We start from the raw sequence: 9,345 nt of genomic DNA, 5'->3' as shown, positions 1-9,345 counted from the left end.
GAAAAAAATACACTATTTAGAACCTTAAAGGGTTTCCCCATAGGATTCTACATGGAACCTAAAAGAGTTCTACCTGGAACCAAAAATGATTCTACCTGGCCAGTTTTTTCACACAAAACAATGCCACAGATGTCTCAAGTTTTGGGGGAGCATGCAATTTGCATGATGACTGCAGGAATGTCCACCAGAGCTGTTGCTAGAGAATTTAATGTTAATTTGCCTACCAAAAGCCACCTCCAATGTCATTTTAGAGAATTTGGCTGTATGTCCAACCATACTCACAACCGCATATGAGGTATAACCACACGTGGGATAGTCTTAGACCAGCCACACTGACAGCTAATGAAACTGACTAGAATTTATGTCTGTAATAAAGCCCTTTTGTGGGGGAAAAAACGAATTCTGATTGGTTGGGCTGGCTCCCCAGTGGGTGACTGCGCCCCTACACAGTCATGAGAAATCCATAGATTAGGCCCTAATAAAATGATTTCAATTGACTGATTAAAATCGTTGAAATTGTTGCATTTCTATTTTTGTTCAGTATACATCAATGAAGGGTAATGGACACACTTCTAAACAACATATGTTTAATGTAATGAAAAGGCACTTTAACGCCTGTTGCCTATCCGATAAACTGACAAAAGATCTAATTTAGATTAGGCCTTCTTAGACCCCCTAAACCCATAAACGATAAAGAGATTTTTGTTGTAATCTAGGAATAAGGTATTAGGCTCAAAATAAATCCTATTTATCCCAGCATTTAAAAAAAGCAGCTGCCCGTGGCAAATGGTGCTTGCATGGAAGTGGGACATTCTTCTTCAAAGGATTGTTTAAATTTGACTACAAACCAATGAACAGAAACTCGTCACACTTATCACCATCGCATAAACGATCTGACAAAAAAATAATTGCGGGTGGATAATCCTATGATGATGTGTCAAAATGAAAGTGGTGCCATTTGGAGGTGCCACTGGCTGTTGTTACACTGCTGTGCACTGTACACAACACGCAAATAGTAATACAGGCCTAGCGTACCAACCCGTCAAAAATAGTTAATTGTGTTTCTGTCAAATGTGGTGATTGATTTTGAATAGTGAGCATAAACCATTGTTCTTCTTGTGTGATCACAGATTTCCTCACGGGGTCGCTGCCGACAGTCACATTTTTGTTGCATTACCCAAGGAACAGCCTAACAACCAGTATTTGTTTTACCCTTCTTAATGATACCTTTTTTATGATGTGTGTAACGTTTAATTGGTCCATACTTTGATTGAATTTATTTCAGATCGACCTATTTGAAAGTGTAGCTTTTGACATTTCGGTCACCAGCATGCCTAATGGTTTTGCGCAATAAGGGGCTATAAACTTAATTATACATAACAATGTAATTTGTAATTATTTGTGTGCTGAAATGAGTATTTATTTTTTATAGAAACGTCCTTTTAAGTAACGTCGGAGTTCCAGTTCGCCCACACGAGTCGCCGCTCAACTCAATCATAAATCGTGGAGTTGAGTTGAATCGGCTATAAACCCGCAAGTCTAGCAGGTTCAGTGGGCTAATAAATAATCCATAGGCCTAACCGTTCGATTGTTGTCCCGAATTGTTTTGTCGCCAATAGGCCTACGAGTGGCATGTCTCTTACAATATAAAATAGAGGGAATCTAAAAGTCTATTTTGTTTTGCTCTACATCAAGGGTTAAGGTTGCTTGTGATGCCATATGCTGTTGGTGGGGAGGATGGAGGGGAGTGAGTGTGTGTGAGAGAGAGAGAAGGCATCATCAGTTCGCTACGATCGCGGGGGAATCAGAAGCGAAAACAGAACGTGGACACAATGGATTCTCTAATAGACCGATCGTAACTTGAACCAACCTCTGTGAAACACGGTGAGCAAGGTACGGTAACCAAACCTTAGTAAAGACGTAACGACATTTCCTTTTTTGTTGTTGCTTTTATCTTGCTCGTTTTGTAGAGAAAGAGAACTGTTATTCCGACTGCAGAAGATGCAGGAAGCGACATACAGCCATCATGCAAGCGAGGTGTTCGAGGCCCTTCATTTCCGCAGGGTCCTAATGTTTTTGACAACACGTTGTTTTGACGGACGCTCATAGGCTATTTTCGGGGATGTTTAATGAAAGTGTATTCCACAATAAATGTCCTGTGTAAACAGTTTGTTGAGCAGTGCCAGCGTTTAGAGCGAACAGACTAAACTAAAGCGCTCCGTAATCCTAACTGTCTGTCTGCCAGGTAGGCTATTCCTCACAACAAAAACCTATCATAACATGACAGTCCACGATGTGTTCATTTTAGATGCTCCGTTGCACATCAGACAAACTTTGCTACATTTTACAGAGTACCTATTTGGAACTTGTCGTGCTTATTTGGAACAATGTATCGTACCGTTGTTGGACTGTAAACTGAGAAAATGGCTATTTTGTGTCAATATGACGGAATGGTCTATACGCCGAGAATATGAGTCACTGACAAAATAGCATGCTCTATGCCTAAAGAACTACGGGTAGATTGTGTTCGTGTTTTGTAGAGGATGACCTTTTGTGCCATCAATTCATATAGGCTGTTGCAATAGGTTATTCCATTCATGGAAATAGCAACGATCAAATGCGGATATCCGGATTCTCTGTCCGATTTCAATTAGGCCTGATGTTGAATAGATTCTCATCATAAGACAGTAGGCATATTTAAATCCAACTGAAATCATACATGACATGTAGGCTACAGCAGTCTGCATAACATAGGCCTATGTGTAGTGGTAGCAGGATACTGTGCTCTCTTTGTAAATCAAATTAGAAAAGTGTTAATATACAATAACAGGAAGCTGGATCAATGCAGTGCTGCTGATTGAAGAATTAAGGCATTGTGGCTGGTATTTGCATAATCCAGCCTGATATATTTTACATGATTTGCAACAACAATTAGGCATGTTTATTCTATTACATGGTCTGAGTTACAGTATATATACAAAAGTATGTGGAAACCTTTCAAATTAGTGGATTTGGCAATTCACACCCATTGCTGACAGGTGTATACAATCGGGCACACAACCATGCAATCTTCATAGACAAACATTGGCAGTAAAATGGCCTTACTGAAGAGCTCGGTGACTTTCAACTTGGCACCGTCAGTTAGTCAAATTTCTGCCCTGCTAGAGCTGCGCCGGTCAACTGTAGGTGCTGTTATTGTGAAGTGGAAACGTCTAGGAGCAACAACGGCTCAGCAGTGAAGTGGTAGGCCACACAAGCTCACAGATCTAAAGCGCATAGCGCGTAAAAATCGCCTGTCCTTGATTGCAACACTCATTACCGAGTACCAAACTGCCACGTCAGCACAATAACTGTTTGTCAGGAGCTTAATGAAATGGGTTTCCATGGTGGAGCAGCCACACACAAGCGTCAGATCACCATGTGCAATTCCAAGCGTCGGCTGGAGTGGTGTAAAGCTCGCTGCCATTGGACTCTGGAGCAGTGGAAACACATTCTTTGGAGTGATGAATCACGTTTCACCATCTGACAGTCTGAGGAATGAATCTGGGTTTCGCGGATGCCAGGAGAACACTACCTGCCCCAATGCATAGTGCCAACTGAAAAGTTTGGTGGAGGAGGAATGATGGTCTGGGGCTATTTTTCATGGTTCGGGCTTAGATGAAAGGTCATCTTAACGCTACAACATACAATTACATTCTAAACGATTCTGTGCTTCCAACTTTATGTCAACAGTTTGGGGAAGGCCCTTTCCAGTTTCAGCATGACAAAGAGAGGTCCATACAAAAATGTTTTGTCGAGATCACTGTGGAAGAACTTGACTGGCCTGCACAGAGCCCTGACCTCAATCCCATCTAACACCTTTGGTATGAATTGGAACGCCGACTGCGAGACAAGCCTAATCGCCCAACATTAGTGCCCAACCTCACTAATGCTCTTGTGGCTGAACGGAAGCAAGTACCCGCAGCAATGTTCCAACATCTAGTGGAAAGCCTTCCCAGAAGAGTGGAGGCTGTTATAACAGCAAAGGGGGGACCAACTCCATATTAATGCCCATGATTTTGGAATGAAATGTTTGACGAGCAGGTGTCCATATACTGTTGGTTAAATAGTGTATTTGAGTTAGCTTAAAGACATTGGATTTGTATTCCTCTCTCAGCCAGACTCGTGGCTCTGATTGCATGAATGAGGATTATTGTAATACAGTTAACTTTAAAGAGGTGTCTTTCTACTTTGCAGCAGCTTTTGCTGTCGGTGGTGAGACCTGAAATCTTAAGGCAGCTGATAAAAATCCTAGCGATCAAATTATATAATGACTAAGGGACACAGCAAAAGTTGGATTTCTGCCGGGCCTACTCCAATTTGCAATCTGGTGTTATTGTTGTAAACCCTAGACTAGTCATATAATGTATATCTCATATCCTTCACTGCAATTCTCCTTAAGTGTAGGTGAATAGATAGGGGATTTTCTGTGCCCAAGACTGTTCCCTATTTACGTCAGAGTAAACTTCCCTCATACCCACGTGTGTAGCTTTTTATTTTTTCTCTAACTTCCTCCTATTCAAGCCTCTATCCATCCTTCCCTTCCTCTCTCGTGTGCAGAATTGCTATCTCCCTTTGGTTTTCACTAACCCACTCTCTCTTCCCCACTATCGCTCAATGTGGTCCTTGCATTTGTGTCTGTCTACCCCATGTGCAGGCAGACGCCCTCAGGTGAAATTTAGTGGTTTTGTTTGTTTCTCTCATCCAGGGGGAGGAAGACAGACAGAGGAGCTATGCTGTTACTTCCAAGTCTCAGTGGCTCAGTTTGATTAACCATGATGAAGACTGAACCCCCATCGGCGGGCAGTGCCAGCTCCACCCTCCGGAGCCCGTCCCCCCACAGGAACGCCTACGAGGCGGGCATCCAGGCTCTGAAGCAGGCCCACGACGCTCTGAACAATGCCGCCAATGGGGACGACGCTGCCAAGGATGGCAAGCCGCCGCGGCCTACCGGCAGAGGGCGCCGCCAGTACGGCTCTAATGTCCACCGCATCAAGAACATGTTCATGCAAATGCAGTCACCTGGCGACGAGGACGACCCGTCCAAGGCCAATGACCAGGCGGTGCGGCTGTCCCTGCCCAGGGCCAGCAGCCTCAACGAAGATGTGAACCACAGCGCCCTGCTCAAGCTGGGCGCCACGGTCTCCGAGCGTGTCAACCGCTTTGACCCCAAGGGCGGCAAAGTTGGTGGGTCCCGAGGGGCATCAGCAGGGTACTCCAAGCTGCAGGAGACGAGGAAGATCTTCGAGCAGCGCCAGCTGCAGGAGAAGCAGTCGGCCACCAACCGCATCCTGCTCAAGAAGGAGCGTCCGGTTTCGTCCGCTGTCCAGGACAGCCGGCTGGACGTGGTAGTGCGCTTCAATGGCAGCACGGAGTCTCTGGACTGCCTGGATACGGTAGGGGGAGCTGGTGAGGCAGTGTCGCCCACCGTAAGCCAGCTTAGCGCCGTCTTCGAGAAGGGGGACCTGAGGAACAACCTGCACCGGCCCTCCTCCACGTCCCCGTTGCCCTCCCGAGAAGAAAGCCCCACTCCGGTAAAAACAGCAGAATGCCTCAACTCCAAAATCATCGCCAGGAAGGTGCAAGTCTTGCCCCCAGGCAGTCAGGGGGATGGGAGCAGCCAACACTTGGACCAGGAGGGTTCCCCCAGAAGCCCCAGGAACAGAGCAGCTCTCCGAAACGATGACGGCTCCTCAGGAAGTACACAAACAGGAGATAGGACCTCTTCTGCTTCTACCGAAGCCAAGTCTGAGAGGGAGAGAGGGAAGGAAGCCAGGGGCTCAAGTACAGGAGGCGGGCCTAGCAGAGAACCCATACCCAGGGACCAGGAGGACTCCTCCGCACCCGAGGCAGGGAGCCGGCTGGTGCAGGCCGAGGTCCATGCCTCACTGGAAAATGGAGAGGCCCCTGGGGGCCCCAGCAACCTGGCAGGGCGCCAGGAGGGAGAGAGGGGACACAGGGAGGAGCCTGGGGAGGGGCCCCAGTGTGAGGGACAGGAAGAGGATGGCCTGGAGGAGGAGTCTCGTAAGGATGAGTACTCGGAGGGCGACCTGGTGGACATCAGCGCGTACAGCGGCATCGGAGAGGACTCCGGCGGCAGCCAGCTGGATGAGGATGAGGAGGAGGAAGATGAGCCTTACGAGCCAGAGTCGAGCTGCTCTGAGGTCCCGGGACTGCCTGCCGAGGAGGAAGCACCGCCGGAGAACAGGAAGATCTGCTTTAGCACTGGACCAATAAAGGTGAGTCTGGTTCAGGTGGGTAGAAATTACGAACAGTTTATCAAGAGATGATAAGGGAAGAGACATCAATGCTGGTCTGAAGTGGAGATCAGAAGATGTCTGTAGTGGTAGACCATTATTTCTACCTGTAGGCATAGTACTTGAGTAGTTTTAATATTTGTTTTACAGTAGTATTCAGAAGACTATGCTGTCTGATTAATTTGTGTAGAAGCCATAGTAGTGGTTGGTTGATACTGCCCCATTTTTTCCCCACATTGGCCTATTTTCTCTACACTGACACAATTGAATGACTTAGCATTTCCTGTATTGGTGAAAACAACTTGTGAAAGCCTGTGCAAAGGTCAGCATCCACATGCTTCCTTCCATCTTCAAATCAAATGTTATTACGCTACTAACAGTGAAATGCTTACTTACAGGCTGACTACACCGCTTGCGTCGCGAATAAATGTAGAAATCTATATTATTCAATTATTGCAACATCTTACGCGCCAACGAGCGTCTGCTTTGCCAAGGGCTAAAGTAGAAGTCAGTTCTATTTGTGACGCAGATCATGGTGCAAGTCCTGCCTCTCCCATCCGTTCATTGGTTTATAGAAGCAGATACCCACGTGCCATCTCCTCATTGGTTATATCCATGTGGGTGACTGAAAGACGAACAAGGTAGGTGGCGGCAATGCACCTAATTTATGAAAGTTGCCAATCGCATAAAAAGTCAAGAGAAGAAAAGTTAGCTAGCAACAGCAGGCTAGCTAAATAGGACAAATTAGCTAGAAAGTGCAAGCAAGCTAGCTAAATTGCCATAAATGTTAAATGCTTTTCGACCTGTCCCCAAATTAATATAATTGGTTCAGAGTTTGTTTTGATATTTTAACCTGCGTGTCGTGATCGCGTTTGATGTGGGGGGACAAAATACATTTATGCACGATGGCGCACGTGCGCAGACAGTTTGGGTTCCGTGTTAGGGGCCCTTTCCAACAATGCAGAGAAAGAAAATAGAGAAATAATAAAGTAAAACATATAATAGATACACAATGAGTAACAATAACTTGGCTATATACAGTTGAAGTCGGAAGTTTACATACACCTTAACCAAATACATTTAAACTCAGTTTTTCACAATTCCTGACATTTAATCCTAGTAAAAATCACTTGTCTTAGGTCAGTTAGGATCACCACTTTATTTTAAGAATGTGTAATGTCAGAATAATACTAGAGCGAATGATTTATTTAACCTTTTATTTATTTCATCACATTCCCAGTGGGTCAGAAGTTTACATGCATTCAATTATTATTTGGTAGCATTGCCTTTAAATTGTTAAACTTGGGTCAAATGTTTGGAGTAGCCTTCCACAACCTTCCCACAATAAGTTGGGTGAATTTTGGCCCATTCCTCCTGACCGAGTTGGTGTAACTGAGTCATGTTTGTAGGCCTCCTTGCTCGCACACGCTTTTTCAGTTCTACCTGCAAATTTTCCATAGGATTGAGGTCAGGACTTTGTTTTGGCCATTCCAATACCTTGACTTTGTTGTCCTTAACTTTGGAAGTATGCTTGGGGTCATTGTCCTTTTGGAAGACCCATTTGCGACCAAGCTTTAACTTCCTGACTGATGTTGAGATGTTGCTTCAATATATCCACATAATATATGTGGATAGAACGGCTGCGTGGTCCCACGGTGTTGTTCCTCCTGCCTTGACACCAGACGGGTTCATCATTCCATAGCTTAATTCCTCTGAGATCTGTATGTTATATCATGGTATCTCAAAAAAGCTGGCCGTAGAACATTTATTTTTTTTAATTCCTAATGCTGACTGCTGCTCCAATGATATGTAATTTCCTGACAGGTATAGACCAGGTGTTCTCATGGGCTTCAGTCTGAACCACAACTACATTGTTTACATAAAATGTAGGTAGGTAGAGATTAGCTCTAGGCTACTGCATGTTGTCATTATGAAATGTCAGATGGTTATGCCAATGGCCTTTCTCTCCTGTCCCTTGGTGACTTGCCATTAAATGCCACCAGCAGGTAGTGTGGATTTCATCTCCCCACCATGCACAGCATGATAACCAACCGGGCAGCCACCATATATATCACTGTAACGATATGTTATGTGAGAGGGATTTTCAGTAGCAATTTTTGCCTTTTAAAATATATCTTCACCTCTTCTCAGTCAGTGAGTGTCTGAGATTTCATGATTGTGATTAGGGCACAATAGATTTGCAGCACAGCCTTGTAATCCTGGTAAAGGATTGACTGCTTCGCAGTAGGCCACCCTTAAGCACAGCCGCTTGTGACACGTGTAGTGGCATGCCATGACTTTGCTGTCACAGCAAGCAGTATCCCTTTATTCCTCAGTGGAGGAGGATAGAGCGCTATCATATAGGCTAGTCCATCCGTGTAGAGTGGAGGGTTTGATTTTGTTAAGTCTACTAGACCACCTATCTCTGCATAGCCATTGCTGTTGCCCTTTTGAATGTTACACTGAATTGATCTGACCTGTGCAAGAACAGATGACGACAGTTCAGCATCTTAATAAGTGTCCTTTCTGACCTATCGACCCTGTTATGATGTTACGGCTTTAACTCAACCAAGGGTGTGGCTTAACCATGGGAGTTCATTCTGCGGTCAGCTTCCATTGTTGATAAACTGTGCTGGTAATGAGTGTCTTGTTTTGTCTGCAGTAGTGCCTGATACTTACGCATATTCCTGTACCATGGGTGACTGACTGACTCCCTCTCTTAGCCAAGGTGAGGGCACTCCGTGAAGGGAATTAATTTCAGTTAGGCGTTCAGCAGTCCATGGGGATGACTTGTTGAATCGCCCGTGTTGTCCTTTTTGCATAGATAAGGACAGAACAGGCAGGTCCATTCTCCTCTGTCAGCTCCAGAGTTTCTGGGTCACTGGAGGTCTGCATCCCAAATTGCACCATATTCCCTAGATAGTGCACTGACCTGGTCAAAAGTAGTGCACTATAACAAATTAAATTCAGACATTGGCCTCATTACGGAAAAAAAATGCCATCATTGATGCATTTAATCATCATTTGATTTCAGCGGGTATCTCTTTGA

At 45.0% G+C, this 9,345-nt stretch overlaps 1 protein-coding gene across 3 annotated transcripts in view; it reads left to right on the top strand.

Annotated features, from left to right (window-relative positions):
• Nucleotides 1-1,580: 1,580 nt before the first annotated feature.
• ppp1r9ba (protein phosphatase 1, regulatory subunit 9Ba) overlaps nucleotides 1,581-9,345 on the top strand; it is a 64,879-nt gene continuing 57,114 nt past the window's right edge. The window contains exons 1-2 of one of the 3 annotated variants that reach the window (XM_036940802.1): nucleotides 1,581-1,893; nucleotides 4,748-6,278. In XM_036940802.1, the coding sequence (XP_036796697.1) occupies nucleotides 4,815-6,278 (1,464 nt within the window). In that variant the 5' untranslated portion in view covers nucleotides 1,581-1,893; nucleotides 4,748-4,814. The remainder of the gene's footprint in view (nucleotides 1,894-4,747; nucleotides 6,279-9,345) is intronic. The other 2 variants (XM_021557542.2, XM_021557541.2) reach the window with 2 other exon arrangements.

Source organism: Oncorhynchus mykiss, chromosome 13, assembly GCF_013265735.2.
Source record: "Oncorhynchus mykiss isolate Arlee chromosome 13, USDA_OmykA_1.1, whole genome shotgun sequence".
Taxonomy (NCBI): Eukaryota; Metazoa; Chordata; class Actinopteri; order Salmoniformes; family Salmonidae; genus Oncorhynchus; species Oncorhynchus mykiss.
Note: the sequence above shows the minus strand (reverse complement) of the source record. Positions and strands in the feature narration are given on the sequence as shown.